A 19,783-nucleotide genomic window follows, 5' to 3' on the forward strand; every position below is an offset into this window, starting at 1 on the left:
GAAATCCACCTGCCTCTGCCTCCCAAGTGCTGGGATTCCAGGCATGCGCCACCATGCCCGGCATTCTTTTCTTTTCTTTTCTTTTCTTTTCTTTTCTTTTCTTTTCTTTTCTTTTCTTTTCTTTTCTTTTCTTTTTTGAGTCATGGTCTTTGTATAGCAGATTAGCTTAGAACTGAATATGTAACCCAGATTCTCCCTGAACTGAGGATGATCCTCCTGCCTCAGCTTTCCTGGGGCTAGGGTTTTAGGCATGCGCCTTCCATTCTGTTAGAGAAAAGCAGGCGTCACTGGAGTTCCTAGATCAGAAGTGAGTAGCAGCTGCCAGGTTGAGAAGCCTAGCCCTCTCCTGGTCTGGTAAGGATATGAGGGTCTTGCAGGAGCCTTGGTCCTAGTCCCTGTGTGGACTTGATCCTCTTGAGAAGGCCCTATGGTGCTGTGAGGTTAGGAATTGAATTGATCACTATTATCTGAGGAGTTGGCTGCCTAATTGATTTGGTCACTAGCATTCTGAGCAATGTGACACCGGGAGAATATTGCCTAAGAAAGGCTCTTGCCTCTCAAGTTCTTTTTTTTTTTTTGTTTTCTTTTGTTTTGAGACAAGGTCTTGGGTTCATGCTGGCCTGGAGTTCCAAGATCTTGCCTCAGCCTCCCCAGTGTTGGGATCACAAGCATGCCCCAATATACCTGGCTTTCCAAGTTCCTTAACAGCCTGGCAGAAACTTAAACAACTCAACCAGTTTCCTGACTTTAACAACTACCTGATCTTCGTCCTGACTAGACTCAAATCAGAAGGTATGTTCTCTGTCCCTCCCGGCCACACAGGTCTTGCTTCTCCCTTAGTCCTCTGACCTTAGCACTTTTCCTACAGATGAGCCAACCCGCTCTCTGAGTGGCCTCATCCTCAAGAACAATGTGAAGGCGCATTACCAGAGCTTCCCGCCTCCTGTGGCTGACTTCATCAAACAGGAGTGTCTCAACAACATTGGCGATGCCTCCTCTCTCATCAGAGCCACCATCGGTGAGGGGGCTGTGGGGGTCATCATCAAGGACACACTAAGGGCTTGCACTGGGCCAAGAAGCTATTCAACGTGTTCAGGGTATTGCTTACTGAATGCTCCAGCACCCTCTGATAGCACTCTTACTACTGCCATCTGACTGGAGAGGAAACTGAGGCACAGAGATGATAAAGGGACTTGCCTGGCAAGTAACAGCTTGGAAACAAGCCAGGCAGTGCAGGTCAGTCTTTTTTTCCCCTCTCCCTTTTTTTCTTTTTGAGAAAAGGTAGCCCAGACTGGCCTCAAACTTTGCACTCTTCTGCCTCAGCCTCCTGAGTGCAGTGTTCCCAGTCTCAAACGATGTGCCTGGTGCTCAGCAGTTAGAGTACCTGTTTCTACTGTCCAGACAGAGTCAGTGATGCCCCTCAGAGTATTCATACACAGTGGGAATTAGTTAATGGAGGCAGGCGCCTTGCTGAAGAGATGCCCAAGGACATTGCAGCAGTGCTGCTAAGGTTTACTTAAGGACATTCTCCTTGAAGACTTTACAATAAAAGTATTAATAGGTGATTTCTCAGCAACATTTGAGTCTGGGACTTAGAGGACAACATTGGAGAGTCAGTTCTTACCTTCCACCTTGTCAAGATGGTCTCAGGTTTTTTGCTGTACAATGTGTTATTCCAGGCTCATTGGCACAGTAGCTTCCTGTCCTTTCTTCTCCGAGTAGACTTGATGGATTATAGATGCACACACTGCATCCAGCTCATGTGGGTTCTGGGGAGCAAGTCTGGGCCAGCAGGCTTGGTGGTGGGTGGTTTTACCTGCTGAGTCATCTTCCCAGCTCCAGAGTTTTTAAGCCATTGTTTTTCTTGAAATCTGTCAACTAAAAAAGTGGTTTTGTTTTTTTACCTATTTATTTGTGCTATGTGTGTGGAGATTAGAGGACATCTTGGTTGTTGGTTTTATCCTTTTATGTGGGGTACACTGTTGGAACTCAGGCCATAGTGGGTGGCAGCAAGTGCCTTTAACCACTAAGCAATCTTGCTGGACTTTCTGTAGACTGTTTAAGGGAAAAGACAGGAAAGGAAGCCTTAAAAATAAATAAAAGGCTAGGTGTGGTAGCACATTTGTAATTTCAGCACTTAAGAGTTTGAGGCCAGCCGGGTGTGGTGGCGCACGCCTTTAATCCCAGCACTTGGGAGGCAGAGGCAGGCGGATTTCTGAGTTCAAGGCCAGCCTGGTCTACAGAGTGAGTTCCAGGGCAGCCAGGACTACACAGAGAAACCCTGTCTCAAAACCAAAAAAAAAAAAAAAAAGAGTTTGAGGCTAGCCTGATCTAAATAGTGAGTTCCAGACTAGCCCTAGGTGAAATCCTATCTCAGTAAATAAACAAACAAATAAATAAATAAGGCAAGGCATGGTGACCCATGCCTTTAATTTCAGTATTTGGGAGGTAGTAGCAGGTGAATCTCTTGAGTTCAAGCAACACTGAGGTGCGTAGTGAATTCCAGCCCTGTCAAGATTAAATAGTCCTGAATTAGAGCTAGATGTTTGGGCTGGTTGGGTTCAAACAAATATTCGTGGTGGGGGGTGGTGGTGAATTGAGTCTATATATATATTTAGATTTTTTTTTTCCTTAGCAATATAGTGGTTTGTTTTAAACTTACTTGTGTGGAGGGTAGAGTGGCATGTAGAGTGTGTGTGTGTGTGTGTGTGTGTGTGTGTGTGTGTGTGTGTGTGTGTAGGTTAGAGGACAACTGTGAAAGATTGTTCTCTCCTCCCACATGGGTCCCAAGGATCCAAGTCAGGTTGGTAGGCTTGGTGACAGTGACCTTTATATGCTCAGCTATCTTGCTGGCCCCACACTATACTTTATAGCTATGCATTATTGACATTATTGCAGGAATTTTAAGTCATCTAGAGGTGATTTAAAGTCTGGGAGGTTGGAGACGTTGATCCGTTGTTATGTTGTGCCTGTTACCTACAGGAGATGTATAGGTTGTGCCTGTTATCTACAGGAGATGTATAGGTTCTGTGTAAGCACCGTGCCCATTCCTGCAATGCGCTTGGCTTTGGCCTTTCTGATGACCTGGAACTAATACCCCATAAAATATCTACTTGAAGAAACCTTGGACGAGCTTTAGGGTGCTGGTGTTGTTTTTGAAACGGAGTTTACTACTCAGCCTGGGGTTTCAGACTTGGAATCTTCCTGCCTCAGCCCTCTCCTACAGCACCTGATCACAGCTGATTTTTTTTGTTTCCGTGGAAAGCTAAGCCATGTGGTGTAAGAGGTTTTGTGAGATGGCCAGCACAGAGCATGGGACCTGTCTCAGAATGGGATAGCATCGTCCTCATAGTCTCGCCAGTCATTTCAGAGAGGCTTCACTTTCAGGGGTTGCCATCACCTGAGAGTTGGCAGTGGCAGCTTCTGCCTTCCCTGCCATCCTTTATTAATGAGTGGTGTGTGCATTGGCCACAATATCCAGTTCTGCTGGGTGGCTCCATTGCCTTCAGCCCTCGGATGAAGCCTTCTACTCAGTACCTGTGGATTTCATTATTCCAAACCAATTTATTGTAATGTGAGCATTAGTTCCAACGTCCGAATACTTGTTTACTTAAGCAAACATTCCCTGATGTTCTGCGTATGTGAGTGCACATACTCACATGCCATGTAGACAGGTGCGCACATCCATGCACATAGATATGGACCAACAGGGGATATCAGATACGCTGTTCTTCCACTCAAAGGATCTGGAGCTAGGCTGGTAGCCAGCAAGTCCTGAGATCTCAACTGATTACTGACATTACAGGTGCACCACTACACCTATCTTTTTATGTATGTACTGGGAACTGAACTCAGGTCTTCATAATGTCTAGCAAAGCACTCTTACCAACTGAGTCATCGCCCCAGCCCCTACCCTCATATCTCTAATTGTCAGTAGCGTCCCCTCTCCCGATACAGAGGCTTTTATGACTTGGTTATTTAATCCCCATCACCTTCCTGCTCACTACCTGCTTCCCCGCTCTGGCCTTTCTTCTGTTACTATACCAGGACTGCCATATACCTCTAGCCAAGACATCTATGTTCCAGGTAACTGGAGGCCACGCCCTCTTTAGCTGGTCCTAGTGGCACAGGCCTGTGATCCCAGCTACTTAGGAAGCTGAGACAAGATCTGCATGTTCAGGTCTTGCCTTGGGACCGTAACTCAAAAGGTTAGAAAAGCAACAACAAAATAGGGCCAGGAATTTATTTCAACAGGAGAGTGCTTGCCCACCGTGCCTAGGGCCCTGAGTTCAGCCCTCTGTACTATGGAATAAAAGTACTTGAAAGACAATTTGCTCTTTCCTGAGGGCTTGCCTGTGGCCACCCACATCTTGGGCTTATGCATCTTCACTTCATACCCCTCTCCACTTGTAAAAGCAGTGATTTGGGGTGGATTCCTATAACCTGGAACAGTTGTCTCATAGTGAGACTGTGTGCAGAGTCGTCAAGGACGACTTGAAGAGGGCCTGTCACTCTACAATGGAGTGCGTACTTGGTATTTATGAGGCCTGGGTTTTGTCCCCAGCACCCCAAAGAGAGGCTTAGGATGCCATGCAGGACCTGCATGGGAGAGGGAAGAAAGCTGGTGAGCCAGTCCCTTGGTGGGGAGGGTTGAGGGAGCAGTAGGCCCTTGCTCAGCCTGACTGGCCTCCTCTCCCTGGCTGCCCAGGCATTCTCATCACCACCATCGCTTCCAAGGGTGAGCTGCAGATGTGGCCGGAACTGCTGCCCCAGCTGTGCAACCTGCTCAACTCAGAGGATTATAATACCTGTGAGGTAGGTGATGGGCAGTACCTGGCCTGACCTAAGCAGGGATTAGAGCTTAGAGTCGGCTCACCACCATCCATCTCTCTGCTTAGGGAGCCTTTGGAGCCCTACAGAAGATCTGTGAAGACTCCTCGGAGCTTTTGGATAGCGATGCTCTCAACAGGCCCCTCAATGTCATGATCCCTAAATTCCTGCAGTTTTTCAAGCACTGCAGCCCTAAGATTCGGTCCCATGCCATTGCCTGTGTGAACCAGTTCATCATGGACCGGGCCCAAGCGCTGATGGACAACATTGACACTTTCATTGAGGTGGGTCACCAGGTTCCAGGCGGATAGAAAGAGGCTAAGGGGTCCTCAGGCGGCTGACCTTGCCCTCTTACACAGCACCTGTTTGCCTTGGCTGTGGATGATGACCCTGAGGTGAGAAAGAATGTGTGCCGAGCTCTCGTGATGCTTCTGGAAGTGCGAATTGACAGGCTCATCCCTCACATGCACAGCATCATCCAGGTGCGCATGCTCAGTACCAAGGGCCAATGGGTGGCTGAGGGGATGGGGACTCCCCTCAGTTGAGCTAGGTCTCAGCCTCTCTCTCTGTTGCCCCAGTACATGCTGCAGAGGACCCAGGACCATGATGAGAATGTGGCCCTGGAGGCCTGTGAGTTCTGGCTGACGCTAGCTGAGCAGCCCATCTGCAAGGAAGTCCTGGCCTCTCACCTGGTCCAGTGAGTACTCATACCCCATACCCTCAGCCTCTAGTCCTCCCTGGACCTGTGCCTTCTCCTGGATGCTTTGCTTATTGCACCTTATGTGGTTTAAGTCAGTTTCCTTTCGATCCTGTGTACACTGATTTTTATGGGATGTAACTTTAATGACTTTAAAAATTAGGTAATAGAAACCAAGTGTGGTGGCTCATGCATGTCACTTAGGATGATTGCCACAAATGCCGTGTAATGAGTTCCAGGCCAGCCTGGATTACATAATGAGACCCTGTCTCAAAAACCAGCTAGAAGACAAAAAGAGAAGAAACAATCCTTAAGCAGATCAAGGCTTCATCATGGCTGGTTCGAGATGCTTAGAGAATGGCATCCACTTTAGTAACAGGCACGGCCTTCCTGAATAAGAAATGCTGTAGCTTTTTTCTTTCTGATTTTGAGTCAGGGTCTCTCTATGTAGTATAGCCATGGCTGTCGTGGAACTTGCTCAGGCTGGCTTAGAACTTAAAGGGATCCTGCCTCTTCCTCCCGAGTGCTAGGGTTAAAGGCTGTGCCTACCACTGTAGTCTCCGGTGTTCTTCAGTTTCGGAGTTCAGAGGCTCTTGAGTGGTACTTTAACAAGAGCTTACTTTCTGGGTGTTCGAGACAAGTGGGTCTAGAACTTAAGTGCTAGGGTTAAGGCTTGTGGCACCATGACAGGTTTGAGCCCCCTTGTGTTGACCATTTTGGATCACTTGGCTATCTCAGATTATTGATAGCAAGTAGGAGTTGTGGCCTAGAGGGACAGAGGACTTTGAGGAGGATTGAGACTCTCGCAGACAGGAACAGGAAGGTTGTATCAGTTTTCGTGTTTAAAGCTGTGTGCAACCACGCTCTCTGCTGTTTCTGCCAGCAGCCTGCCCCGCAGCTTTGTTTCCAGGGTCTGGACAATGGGTCAGATGTTTGTGCTTTGTGTAGTGCTAGGGAGCAGCATTGCTGAAGGTCTTTAGGGTCTGGCATTCATGTGTGCATTCATGTTTGGGTCAAGAGGCTATGTGGTGCTACTTGTCACTGGGTAATAGATGGGGCAGCTGGATGTGGCAGTAAACACTTGTAATTACAGTACTGGAGGTAGAGGCAAAAAGATCATGTTCTTTTTTTTTTTTTTTAAAGATTTATTTATTTACTATATGTAAGTACACTGTAGCTGTTTTCAGACACTCCAGAAGGAGTCAGATCTTGTTACGGATGGTTGTGAGCCACCATGTGGTTGCTGGGATTTGAACTCCGGGCCTTCGGAAGAGCAGTCGGGTGCTCTTACCCGCTGAGCCATCTCACCAGCCCTCTTTTTATGTTTTAAACATTTTAATTATTATTTTTAAACGTATATCAGTGTTTTGCTTGCATGTATGTATGCCTGTACCACGTGTGTGCAATGCCCACAGAGGCCAAAGGAAGGTATTGTGTTCCTTGGGGCTGGAGTTAGAGCAGCTCACGATCGTGACTCCTGAGCTATCTCTCCAGCCTAAAGACGGTGTATGATTTCTAGGCCAGACATGGCTACATATACTGTTTCAAAAGAGGGAGAAAACTGTGTCTCCTAATCATGGTGGCTGAAAATATGTTGCTAATTCCCTAAAGGGAAGTGAACGGAAACAGGACAGAGGAGTATGGGTGTGTTAAGCATAGTCTGGCTCTTGCTCCGTACTCCTATTCACACCTCTGCTTCCTTTTCAAGATGGATACCTAGCCAGAGCCGCTGCATCCTTACAACCAGTCTCTTCCCAATAGGTTGATCCCTATCCTCGTGAATGGGATGAAGTACTCTGAAATTGACATCATCCTTCTCAAGGTCAGCCAAGGGGCATCCACAGCTGGCTGTGGGTGGCCAAGCCCGTTTGGGTATTGGGTTGGAGGTCTCTAGCCAGTGCTGAGAGAAATATGCCTGGGCTGGTCCCTAGGGGGATGTGGAGGAGGATGAGGCGGTGCCTGACAGCGAGCAGGACATCAAGCCACGGTTCCACAAGTCACGCACAGTGACATTGACTCACGAGGCTGAGCGGCCTGATAGCTCTGAGGATGCTGAGGACGATGATGACGACGATGCTTTGTCAGACTGGAATCTGAGTAGGTAGTAGGCTGGCTCCTGGGGGATGGGGAGAGGCTGGTGGGGAGCACTTTATGAAGAACTGGTCTCAGGGCTGAATACCTGCCCCACAGTCCTCCTTGAGCTTAGCCTCATTGTCCCCTTCAGGAAAGTGCTCTGCAGCTGCGCTGGATGTCCTTGCCAATGTCTTCCGGGAGGAACTGCTGCCCCACCTACTTCCCCTGCTCAAGGGCCTCCTATTCCACCCTGAGTGGGTGGTCAAGGAGTCAGGAATCCTGGTGCTGGGCGCCATTGCTGAGGGTGAGTTTCTCCATTTAGTCAGCACTTGCCTGACCTGACCTGAGCAATGGAGATGGAGGCAGCTCCACAGCACAGGCCAGGACTCCTCATTCTTTTTTTCTTTTCTTAAATCTTACTTATTCTTTTTTTGAGACAAGGTTTCTCTGTGCAGCTTTGGCTGTCCTGGAACTTGCTCTGTAGATTAAGCTGGCCTTGAACTCACAGAGATTCTCTGTGTTGGGATTCAAGGTTTGCACCACCACCATTTGGCTTCCTTATCTTTTCCAAATAGCTCTGTGATCTTTTTCTTCTCCTGGCTTGGCCTGAAAGGTGTCCCCTCCCCCTAACAGATTCTCAGTATGCCAGCTCTCCCCCATTCTCATAAGCAGATGACTCTAATGGTTCAAGCATATGGATAGTAGCTCTTGCCCACTGTAGGCCCTTCCTCAATACCCGTCTCACTAGGATACTCCTTGCATGAGAATCCATTCATGGAAACTCTGTCCATATATCCAGTGCCAGTCCCAGGCTTCATACATGGCCAAACAGCTACACAGGCTGGCACCACTTCCCTCATTTCCCAGTGTACAACTGGGCTGAAACCTGATTCTTGCTGTTAGGCTGCCCACCACAGTTAGAAGTGCCTAGCTATGAAGTTTTCTTACATTTAACGTAGTGTTAAGCTGAGCACAGTGGTGCCCTTGCCTGTAGTTACAGAACTGGAGGAGGACTGCTGCAGGCGTGAGGCCAGTGTCGTCTACACACGGGAGGTCAGGCATGCTAGGGAGACACCAAAACCAGAACCCACAGGGCGTCCTGTAGTTGGCATGGCATTTCAGCTTCTTTCCCCCACAAGACATAGGATATGGACTGTGGCCATTTTGGGCATGTGTGATTATCTCAACACCTAGAATTGGGCAGCAAGAGCTTTTAGACTGGAGAGCTTTTATTACCTGTGAGTGAGGCCTAGGGTTTGGACTGGGATACAATTTATCAGTACAGTATTTGCCAAGATATTAAAAGGCTCTGGGTTCCACATCAAGAAATGGTTTCATGACTACTTTCTTGGTAATGATGCGATCTCAGATATCATGCAACAGTGTGTGCATGGTAGGTTTTTTTTTTTTGGTAGTTTTTATGAGATAATCTTGCTATGCTGTGGTGTCTCTTGACTTAGACTCCCTAGTGTCTGATAATAATAAAGAAATGTGTTCATATTTGGGCATATGCTTTTACTCAGAAACAGAGGCAGGCAGATCTCTTTGAGTTCAAGGCCAGCCTGGTCTCAAAAATCAGGGCGAAACGGGGGGAGGGAGTGGGGGAGGCAGGGGGTGGGAGGCTAGGTCTTTTATTCCCATTACTGAGAAAACAAAACCCTACTAAACAAATTAAAATAAACAATTATAAAGTTAAAAAAGAAGGGCTGGAGATGGTTCAGTGGTTATGAGTGTTTGCTCTTTCAGAGAACAAGTTTCATTCCTAGCATCCATGTAGCTCTTTATGATTTCCTGTAACTTCAGCTCCTGGGTAGTTGAATCCTCTACTGACCTGTGGGCACTTGCGCACACCATGCACATGCCTGTGCCCACTCAACAATACCCCTCATACACTAAAATAAATCAAGCGAGGGGGTGGGAGGAAGAGAGAGACAAAGGGAGGGGATAAGAGAAAAGTACAAGTATAGCCGGTTTCAGGTTGAGAGTCACTTCTTGTCCAGGCTCACCTGCTTCTCTAACCCTGCAGCTTTGATTATTGTTTTGTTTTGAGGTGGGAGGTGGGAGTGTTTCCCTCCATGATGATGCTGGCCTCCTGTCTCAGTGATAGCGTTATAGGCTTGGATTTCTGCCCAGCCAGAATTTGGACCACCTTCATCTGCGGTGTATCTGGGTCCCTCTTTGCTCCTGCCTTTTATGGGCTCTTTGAAGAGCCTCAGGTTTTCCACCTGTCATGTTGGGTTGGATATGCCCCAGCTTTCTATCTCTTCTCTTCTCTCTTCTCTCTGAGACAGGGTTCCTCTGTATAGCCCTGGCTGTCCTGGAACTCACTCTGTAGACCAGGCTGGCCTCAAACTCAGAAATCCGCCTGCCTCTGCCTCCCAAGTGCTGGGATTAAAGGCGTGCGTTACCTCTGCGCCACTGCCCGGCCCAGCCTTCGCTTAAAAGCCCTCCTGTCTCCTGGTAATTGCAGGCTGCATGCAGGGAATGGTGCCCTATCTACCTGAGCTGATCCCACACCTCATCCAGTGCCTGTCAGATAAGAAGGCCCTAGTCCGCTCCATTGCCTGCTGGACACTGAGCCGCTATGCCCACTGGGTAGTCAGCCAGCCACCTGACATGCACCTCAAGCCTCTGATGACGGAGCTGCTCAAGCGTATCCTGGACGGCAATAAGAGGGTGCAGGAGGCAGCCTGTAGGTGAGCCTTGAGCCCTTACCCCTGTCCTTACAGTGGCCCTCACCCTGGGAAGTGATGATGCTTGTGACTGCTGAGAAGACTCTGATGTCTGTTGTATTCGTACTGGCTGATCCTGGACACACCCTCCCTAACTGCCTGTGCTGCTCCATCCCCTAGGGTTGGGTTGATTAAGCTTTCCTTCCTGTCTTCTCTCCACCAGTGCATTTGCTACCCTGGAGGAGGAGGCATGCACGGAGCTGGTGCCCTACCTCAGCTATATCCTTGACACTCTTGTTTTTGCCTTTGGCAAATACCAGCATAAGAACCTGCTCATCCTCTATGATGCCATTGGCACCCTGGCAGACTCTGTGGGCCACCACCTCAATCAGCCGGTGAGACCCTAGACATACTCTGTTCCATGCTGTGTCCTCTAACATCTGGTGTCTTGGTTTGACCTGTGTTAGATGCCAGGGATGTGGCCATGACCTTGTCAGGCAGGCTGAAGCCCTTAGCTCTGCCCTCTGCTCCCAGTCTAGTGGGATGACCAAGTCAGCTAGTCAGTCAACAGGTTTTCCAGGGAGGGATCAAGGATTTAAAAGAAAAAGTAGCATGATCCCAGGCAGTTCTGAGACTGGGGCAGGTTTATTTTTTCCTAGTCTGTTTTTATACCATTTTAATTCATACCATTTATACCATTTTAATTGCATACAAGTTCTAGGTTAAGGAACAAGCAAGGCCATAAGCACAGAGAGTCAAGGAACAGTTGAGGCAATAAACGGCACTGTTTCCAAGGGCTTATCAGGGTGACCAAGATATCTGAGCCTACTTCCCTGTCCTAGCACAAAGTCATTCTTTTTTGTTGTTGTTGTTTTGAGACAGAGTTTCTCTGTATAGCCCTGGCTGTCCTGGAACTCACTTTGTAGACCAGGCCGACCTCGAACTCAGAAACAGAAATCTGCCTGCCTCTGCTGGGATTAAAGGCGTGCGCCACCACGCCCTGGCTAGTCATTCTTGCCTGAAGCCTACTTCCTTGTTCTATCCCAAAATCAGATTTCTACCTGAGCTTACTTCCCTGTCCCGGCCCAGTGTCAGATTCCTCCCTTAAGCCTACTTCCTTGTCCTGGCCCAATGTCAAATTCCTGCCAAGTTTCTAGAAGCAGCCCCAGAAGTTCTCCACAGTGGAAGAGATGGACAGTTACGAGACAGCATGGCCAGCACTGTGCTGGGAGAGTGCATGGGCCTTTGTGTGCCAGGAGGCCCTGCCCAGGTTCCTGGGATTGGGAGGAAGGGGCATACAGATGAGAAGATGGATCGGGAGCACAGATCTCCTTTAAGGATAGTACCGTGCGAGTTAGGCCGCCCTCCCTCTCTAGGAATACATTCAGAAGCTGATGCCTCCGCTGATCCAGAAGTGGAACGAGCTCAAGGACGAGGACAAGGACCTCTTCCCCCTGCTGGAGGTGAGTGGCTCAGGCCCTTCCCTTAGAGCCCTCCTCCTGGCCTGGGCTTACCTTTTCCTTTTTCCTGCTAGTGCCTATCATCTGTGGCCACTGCCCTGCAGAGTGGCTTCCTGCCCTACTGTGAGCCTGTCTACCAGCGCTGTGTTACCCTGGTACAGAAGACACTGGCCCAGGCCATGGTGAGCACCCTGGGCCTCCTGACCACATACATGCTCTACTGCCTAGGCCCTAGACTGCTTCCCTCATCTGCCTCATTTATATCTAGATGTACACACAACACCCCGAACAATATGAGGCCCCAGACAAAGACTTCATGATTGTTGCATTGGACCTGCTTAGTGGCTTGGCTGAGGGCCTGGGTGGCCACGTGGAACAGCTGGTGGCTCGGAGTAACATCATGACATTGCTCTTCCAGTGTATGCAGGTGAGTAGGTATCCAACATAAACCACTCCCAAGTCAGGCCACACCTAAACAGGCCAAAGTTTTTTTTCCTTTTCCATTTTCTTTTTTAAGATGGGGTTTCTCTGTATATCCTGGCTGTCCTGGAGCTTGCTCTGTAGACCAGGCTGGCCTCAAACTCACAAGAGGTCTGCCTGTCTTTCTCCAGTGGGCTGGGATTAAAAGCACGTGTTACCACTGTCCAACTAACCTCTGGTTGTATAAACAAACAAATGAATAAATGTATGTTGAGTGGTTCCTTGGGGTCAACATCTGGATTTTGCCTGCCCTCCCCCACTCAGGTGTGCACTCATACCCTGCCAACACATACATAGAACAATAAGACTTTTGTCAGATACTATAGTGCAAACTGATCTGCAAAGTAAAGTATAGGCATTTGTGGTGGCATAGCCTTTAATCCGAGCGCTTTAGATTTGGAGTCAGGGGCAGGTAGATTTCTGAGTTCCAGGCTAAAGAAGGCTATGTAGTGGGCTGGTGAGATGGCTCAGTGGGTAAGAGCACCTGACTGCTCTTCCGAAGGTCCGGAGTTCAAATCCCAGCAACCACATGGTGGCTCACAACCATCCGTAACAAGATCTGACTCCCTCTTCTGGAGTGTCTGAAGACAGCTACAGTGTACTTACATATAATAAATAAATAAATTAAAAAAAAAAAAAAAAAAAAAATTAAAAAAAAAAAAAAAAAAAAAAAGAAGGCTATGTAGTGAGACCCTGTCTCAAACACCACCACCACCACCAACAACAACAGCAACAAAACAAAATATAGGTAATAGGGAGATGGCTCAGTAAGTGCCTGTTAGACAAGAACAGGAACCTGAGCTTGAGCTCTGCCACCCGTGTAGGTGCTAAAGAGGTGGCTTAGGTTAAGGGCATTTGCTGTTTTTCCAGAGAACCTAAGTTTGGTTCCAGCATCAACATCAGGCCACTAATAACGACAACTGCCTGTTGTTTTAGCTTCCCAGGGGACCTGACTCCTTCTAGTCTCCAAGGATATCTATAAATGTGTACAACCCTCTCACCCAACATACACACATAATTAAAGTTGGAGATAAAAGGGTGCAGCTGCATAGAGTTCCCTGCGATTCAGAGCACTAGGGAAGCAGAGGCAGAAGGATTTCTGGGGTTGGCTCTCTGGCCAGCTTATCTATCTGAGTTGTAGGGAGCTCAGGTTCAGAAAGAAACTTCCTCAGAGATAAGATGGGGTGGCAGCTGAGGATGCACATGAGCGCCACATAGTGGGGCGTGATGGAATCTGAGAGGCTTAGTAGGAACATGATAGTGTCTAGGTCAGCCAGGTCTGTGCAGCAAGCCTGGCTCCAAGAGAAATTAAGAGTGTATGTCATGCCATTGTTATTGTTTGTGGTTTGGGGAGGCGGGATGGGTAGGGGTAAAACGGGGTTCTAGAGAATTTTAAAAGTAAATGCTTACCAATGACCTCCACCACCATGTTCTGGGAAACAGGCTATAGTATAGTAGGAGAAGGCTAGTGGAATAAGGTCTGTCTAGTGGACAGACCTGTGCACCTCAGCTAGTGTTTGTGGTCAGGATGTGCTTTAGGGGGACTGTGCCACCTCAGATTGCATAGATGGAAAGAGTAGGGGCAGCCCTGCCATTTCTGCCATCTTTCCCAACTCCAGGATTCCATGCCTGAGGTCCGGCAGAGCTCCTTTGCCCTTCTGGGAGACCTTACCAAAGCCTGCTTTATCCACGTCAAGCCCTGTATCGGTAGGCTGCCCCCTTTGCCCCTGTCCCATGACCCCAACATTGGCCTAAAGTGATGGAGACATACCCTGGGAGGCCCATGACCGGACTGGGATGTATTCGTACTGTCTGATGGGGCTGGCCAGTCCGCCCTGGGAGTTTGGCCGGCCTCGTGACCTCTCTGCTCAGTTGTTCTTTCCCCTCCTTTGCATTAGCTGAGTTCATGCCTATTCTGGGCACCAACCTGAACCCCGAGTTCATCTCTGTCTGCAACAATGCTACCTGGGCCATTGGGGAGATCTGCATGCAGATGGGTGAGTGCCTTAGAGTGGCAGCCTGCCTCTTCATTGCTCTGTCTCCATCCTGGAGCCAGAGCTTTATCCTCTATTGGTCAGGGGGAAGAACATACTTTGATCTTCCTGAGAGGTGAAGTCAAATAACTGAAGGGCCATTTATGAGGTGGGGTAGACAGTCTGTTCCTATTGACCAGACCATCTCCTGTAATTGTTTTTCTGAAAGGTCTGCTCCTGCCCTTGGGGAAGACTGGGTGGAGTGGCCTTGTTACCTTCTGGGTAGTGACTTCAGAGACTCCTTTGGGTGGTTCTGTTGTGTGTTGGCTGCGAACTTGGTGGGGAGCATCCCGAGAAGGTTCTTTTTTTCTCTCAGGTGTGGTGGTATGCCAGTCTGCATGTAACTGGGGTCATGGAGTGAGGTCAGCCATGCCCAGCTGGCACTCTGTGGGTGGAGTGGGCCATGCAGGGCTCTGAATGGCTGGTCCCTAGGGGCAGAGATGCAGCCTTATGTGCAGATGGTCCTCAACAATCTGGTGGAGATCATTAACAGGCCCAACACGCCCAAGACACTGCTGGAAAACACAGGTGAGTATCAGGCCGGGGCTGAGGGGGCGCAGTTCCAGGAAGGAAGGGTGCTAAGACCTGAAATAGAATTGGGAGGGACCAAGGAAGATGACTGACTTTAGAATATGTGGATGGTAAGAGATCCAGGCTGGGTGGAGAGGACACCTATGGGCCAAACTCAAGGGCCCAGGATAGCCACTGGATCGTTCAGTTGGGGCCTGTGGGGCGGGGCTCGGTGCCTCCTGTCAGAGGCCCCGCCACGTACCGTCCCGGGGCCACTCGGGGTTGCAGGTCGCCTGACGAGTCCCTCTGCCATTCCAGCCATCACCATTGGCCGCCTGGGCTACGTGTGCCCGCAGGAGGTGGCACCCATGCTGCAGCAGTTCATCCGGCCTTGGTGTGTGCCTGCCTGGGTGGGGCCTGATGGGGGTGGGCAGGACAGCTGTACCCCCCCAGCACCCCCCCCCATGGATGCATGTGGGAGACCTCTATCCACTGACCCCACCCTGTCCCATTCCCTCCTTCCATCCTTCATCTGTGCTTGTCCAGCCCCAAGTCCATCCACTGACCTGCTGCCCTCCTCCATGGCCAGGTGCACGTCCCTTAGGAACATCCGGGACAACGAGGAGAAGGATTCTGCCTTCCGAGGCATCTGCATGATGATTGGTGTCAATCCTGGGGGTGTTGTGCAGGTCCGGGCAGTGGGGCTCAGAGGGCAGGGCGGGGGCTGACTTGGGCGGCCCCTCACATGGGATCCGTCATGTTTCAGGACTTTATTTTCTTCTGCGATGCTGTAGCCTCCTGGGTGAGCCCGAAGGATGACCTTCGGGACATGTTTTATAAGGTGAGGCTCCTGGTGGTCTCATGGGAGTCCTGGGTAATAGACACCAACCACATGCTTGCCCCAGCCCACTGTAACCCTGCCTCACTGCAGATCCTTCATGGCTTCAAAGACCAAGTTGGGGAGGAGAACTGGCAACAGTTCTCAGAGCAGTTCCCACCTCTGCTCAAGGAGAGGCTGGCAGCCTTCTATGGGGTCTAGGTGAACGTGGAGACCACCAGGTAAGCAGGTCTTTAAGCACTTGGGCCGATGGGAGAGTGAAAAGGAAGAAGACCCTGAGCCCCCACCCTCCCTTTGCCTTGCAGGTTTTTGTCTGCGTCATCGTCGGAGGGTGTGCTGGGGAATGTGCTGCTTCCAGAAGTCACTGTGCCCTGGTCGAGGGGGGTTAGGGAGGAGTTAGTGGGACCTAAATCCAGGTGCAACCCAGTCTGTGCATCTGTCCATCTGTCGGTCCACTTGCCCCACCGGGCCTGATGAGTGGGCAGGTGGGTGGGGACTCCATTCTCATCCTACAAATAGGGAGGGGGGTGGGCAAGAGTTCTCTGGGCTCTAAGCTGGGTCGTCTTGGGCAGCCCACTTGGGCCAGCTATGTGGGAGGGAGGAATCCATAAGGCCTACCGAATCCGGTGTCAGATAAGGCAAGGGAATTACAGGTGGGGAGGGGGGTTCCTTGTAGAGAAGCATACACTCACATGTACACATGTGGACACACGCATGTGCGGGCAACACAGCCAGCTAGGCTGGGCCAAGCGCCCCACCATTTCCTCGACTGCATGGAGACAGTAGAATTAGTGAACCCCCAAATTATGCCTATGGCCTTCTGTGTACCCTGCATCTAGAGTATAAGAAGCTTCTGCTGTTTTGCCAGAATTGGCGGTAATTGGGAGGGCTGGGAGGTTTGGGGGACCTCAGCTGGGCTCCCAGGGCCAAGGGAGGAGGGTGGTCATTTTGGGACTGCCATCTCAGCACTTGCTCCATACACTTCCTGCCAGCTCCATGGCAGCCTCATGTAGTGTGTCCCCATCGTTGTCACATCCTAGCCAGCAGCAGAGTGGGGACCATTGGAGCCGCTGAGACTGGCTTGAGGCTACCCTGTACCCTTTTCCTGTGCTCCAAAGGTATTTAAAGGCACAGGCCTGGGACTAGTTTTCCTTGAGAAAGCTAATAATGGCTGCCAGAGCTGCTTTCCTGGATCTCTTGAAACAGCTTTAAGGATAGTTCAGTTCTCAAGAGCTGGGGTAACAGCATGTGATTGGTGAGAACAAAGGACGAAGTTTACTGGGTCCAGCAAGATGTGAAGGCTTGGAGGAGCAGGGTGGTGTACCCAGGGCCTCAAACTTTGTCCTTTTGGGACTTATGTTTATCACAGTGTCCACTGGACTCAGACCACACCAGATTGGTACACTGACTCAAAATCGTTGAAGAAATTGGTTGAAGATGACATCGAGGTGGGAGGGGCTTCCTGAGAGGAGAGGGGCAGGATTATTTCCATATTAGCTATGGAAATCAGTCTTGTAAGATCCCTGAGGTTTATCCTCCATCCCCTTCTTTGCTCCCTACATATTTGGGAGCCCATTATATGTTGGGCTTTGACTGGAGTTCTGCATCTTAGGGCCTGCTCCATCATCCCTCCAAGGACTTGGACCTTTATCCCTTCTAGGCCTTGTGTCCTTTCTCAAGTAGGGTCAGGCCCTGCCTCTATTCCCAGGGACACTTAGTGCACATTCCATAACTCAGCTAGTGGTCCCCATCCCCTCCAGCCTGAAACTTGAGCAGGTCTCTGGAAGCCATTTGTAGGAAAAAAAATTTTTTAAAGAAAAATACCATTAGCTTTCTGGTAATTCCACTTATTAGGAGCATCCTCTGCTGGGTCTTGGGGTGTATTGATGGATTGACTATCTGATGTAGTTGTTGCCCCTCTTTGTCCAAGGCGGGGAGTTCCAACTACCTTCAGGAAAGGGGAGCCTGATACTTGTATTTCCCTTTTTTTATTTTATTTTATTTTATTTTATTATTTTTTAAGAAATTATTTAATTTTTTAATTTATTTTTTAGTTGGTTTTTGCACAATGAAGTTTGAGTTTCTTAACCTCCCTTGCCCGGGGCTGCTGACATGGACTGACCTTGATCTGTAGCCCTCCCCTGCTGCCATTTCCCTGTGTCTTTATTACCATCACCCCCATGGGCTCCCAGGTCTATCCATCTGTTACTGTGCTGTGCTGGGGACTAGCGCCTAGGTGGCGTGAGATTCCACTCGTGTAGAACTTTGTTGAGTAAAGGTCAGTTTCTTGTGAAACACTTGGCGTCTCATTTCCTGGTCCTTGGCTTTGGTGGTGGAGTGGTGTGGAGGTGGGTCTCTGTGTAACTCCGCTGCTGTGGATGTGATGAGGGGAATATGTGGACCTGCAATCCAGCAGAACACCTGCCATTTTCTCCTAGCTTCTGAGGGTGTGCACACACACAAGTGGAGAGGTACTGCTGCTCCTGGTGCTCTCTACCTGACTGAGGCAGGAGGATGTCAAGTGTGAAAGAGTGGAGATAAATAGAATTCCATTTATGGTTTTTGTTTTTTGTTTTTTGTTTTCCCTGAGACAGAGTTTCTCTGAGTAGCCCTGGCTGTCCTGGAACTCACTCTGTAGACCAGGCTGGCCTCGAATTCAGAAGTCCGCCTGCCTCTGCCTCCCGAGTGCTGGGATTAAAGGCGTGCGCTACCACGGCCGGCTAGAATTCCATTTATGAAAATTGAGGCTAGCGGTAGCCAGTGTGCTAGATACATAGTTCTGCTTTTATTCCCAGAACTTGAAAAGTAAATTGAGTGACCAAGGAATCTTGCTCTTTTTTTATCTTTGTAAGGTGGGAAGGTGAAAGAGGGTGATTGGACATAGTAGGTGTCCTCCTTGGCAGTTAACAACCTAGTAAAGGCCTGCCATACAGCGAATTCCTTTGCCTTACAGCAGACAACACAACTTTGGGTCACTGGGCAAACTTGAAATTCTTTGAGATCTTTCAGACTAGCTGGCCAAGCTGGATGGTGGTGATTGCCTTTAATCCCAGCAGTGGGGATTAAAGTGAGGAGGTAGAGGTGGGTGGATTTCTGAATTCAAGACCTTCTGGTCAAGCTGGAGAGACAGCTCAGCAGCTTAAGTGCACTGACTGCTCTTCTGAAGGTCTTGAGTTCAAATCCCAGCAATCACATGGCTGTTCACAACCATCTGTAACCCTATTCTGGTGTGTCTGAAGACAGCTATAGTGTACTCACATACATAAATAAATCTTTAAAAAACAAAAAAATCTCCCTGGTCTACAGAGTTTCAGGACAGCCAGGGCTACACTGAGAACCCTTGTTTTGAAAAACCAAAAGAAAAAGTGCCAAATGAGACCATATGGTTATATTAGCTAAAGGAGGACGGAAGCAGGATGACATCAAAATCAGGGTAAAATTGTCAGAAGAAAAGCTTTTTATGCAGGATATATCTGTTCACACCTTTAACCTCAGCATTTGGAAGCATTTAGGGTTCAAGGACTAGCCTGGGCTATGTAGTGACCAGGTCTATATAGAGATAAGGCTACATAGTGATACCCTTAAAATTAAAAAGAAAAAAAGTGCACTTCTGAGTTAAGATTATACGTGGACAAGACTGATTGTGGGGAGCTGTGACACGTCTATGTAAAATTATCCTGGCCTTAACCATTTATTGCTCACATTTTTGCCTGACCTAATGCTATTTGGGGCAACTTAAATCAGAGTTCCTAGACAAAATGGTCATTCGACCCCAAAATAAATTTAAGCTTGGAGCTTAACTGATGAAGCTGTGCAAGGTTGAAGACCTAAGTTAGGATTGCCCACATCAATGTTGGGCACAGGAGAACAACTCTAGCCCAGATCCTGGTGAGCAGAGACAGATGGATTCCTGAGGCTCACTGGCTGGCCAGCCAGTCTAGCTCAACGTCATTAGTCAAAGACCTGTTTCAGGATATAAGATGCCTGCTGTGAGAGTTGGCTTGGCCCATAAAGATGTTTGCTGCTTGGTGACCTTAATTTGATTCCAGAACCTATGTAAAGGTGATGGAGAGCTGACTCCACAGAGTTGCTCTCTGATACATGTGACCTGTGGTGCATAGGAGCACACATAAAATTTAGGACAAGAAACTAAGATGGTGATTGGAGAAGACACCCCATCCATCTCAACC

General features: G+C 49.0%; 1 protein-coding gene and 1 non-coding gene across 11 annotated transcripts in view; both read left to right on the forward strand.

The window, feature by feature from the left end:
• Positions 1–17,888, forward strand: part of Tnpo2 (transportin 2) — a 20,836-nt gene extending 2,948 nt beyond the window's left edge. For 4 of the 10 annotated variants that reach the window (XM_021220617.2, XM_021220618.2, XM_021220619.1 and 1 more), the window contains exons 3-24: positions 717–792; positions 869–1,018; positions 4,709–4,815; positions 4,899–5,114; positions 5,190–5,312; positions 5,409–5,527; positions 7,289–7,349; positions 7,459–7,624; positions 7,752–7,904; positions 10,071–10,296; positions 10,496–10,667; positions 11,649–11,735; positions 11,807–11,914; positions 12,001–12,159; positions 13,832–13,919; positions 14,111–14,209; positions 14,678–14,773; positions 15,044–15,149; positions 15,345–15,444; positions 15,522–15,596; positions 15,687–15,814; positions 15,899–17,888. In XM_021220617.2, coding sequence (XP_021076276.1) covers positions 717–792; positions 869–1,018; positions 4,709–4,815; positions 4,899–5,114; positions 5,190–5,312; positions 5,409–5,527; positions 7,289–7,349; positions 7,459–7,624; positions 7,752–7,904; positions 10,071–10,296; positions 10,496–10,667; positions 11,649–11,735; positions 11,807–11,914; positions 12,001–12,159; positions 13,832–13,919; positions 14,111–14,209; positions 14,678–14,773; positions 15,044–15,149; positions 15,345–15,444; positions 15,522–15,596; positions 15,687–15,794 — 2,595 coding nt within the window. In that variant the 3' untranslated portion in view covers positions 15,795–15,814; positions 15,899–17,888. Of the gene's footprint in view, positions 1–716; positions 793–868; positions 1,019–4,708; positions 4,816–4,898; positions 5,115–5,189; positions 5,313–5,408; positions 5,528–7,288; positions 7,350–7,458; positions 7,625–7,751; positions 7,905–10,070; positions 10,297–10,495; positions 10,668–11,648; positions 11,736–11,806; positions 11,915–12,000; positions 12,160–13,831; positions 13,920–14,110; positions 14,210–14,677; positions 14,774–15,043; positions 15,597–15,686; positions 15,815–15,898 lie in introns of all 10 variants that reach the window. The other 6 variants (XM_021220620.2, XM_029532362.1, XM_021220622.2 and 3 more) reach the window with 3 other exon arrangements.
• On the forward strand, positions 10,342–10,411 carry LOC115062762. Its single transcript, XR_003842687.1, has one exon. It is a non-coding gene; the product is annotated as a small nucleolar RNA SNORD41 (small nucleolar RNA).
• Positions 17,889–19,783: the final 1,895 nt, after the last annotated feature.

This window comes from Mus pahari, chromosome 20 (assembly GCF_900095145.1).
Source record: "Mus pahari chromosome 20, PAHARI_EIJ_v1.1, whole genome shotgun sequence".
Lineage (NCBI taxonomy): Eukaryota > Metazoa > Chordata > Mammalia > Rodentia > Muridae > Mus > Mus pahari.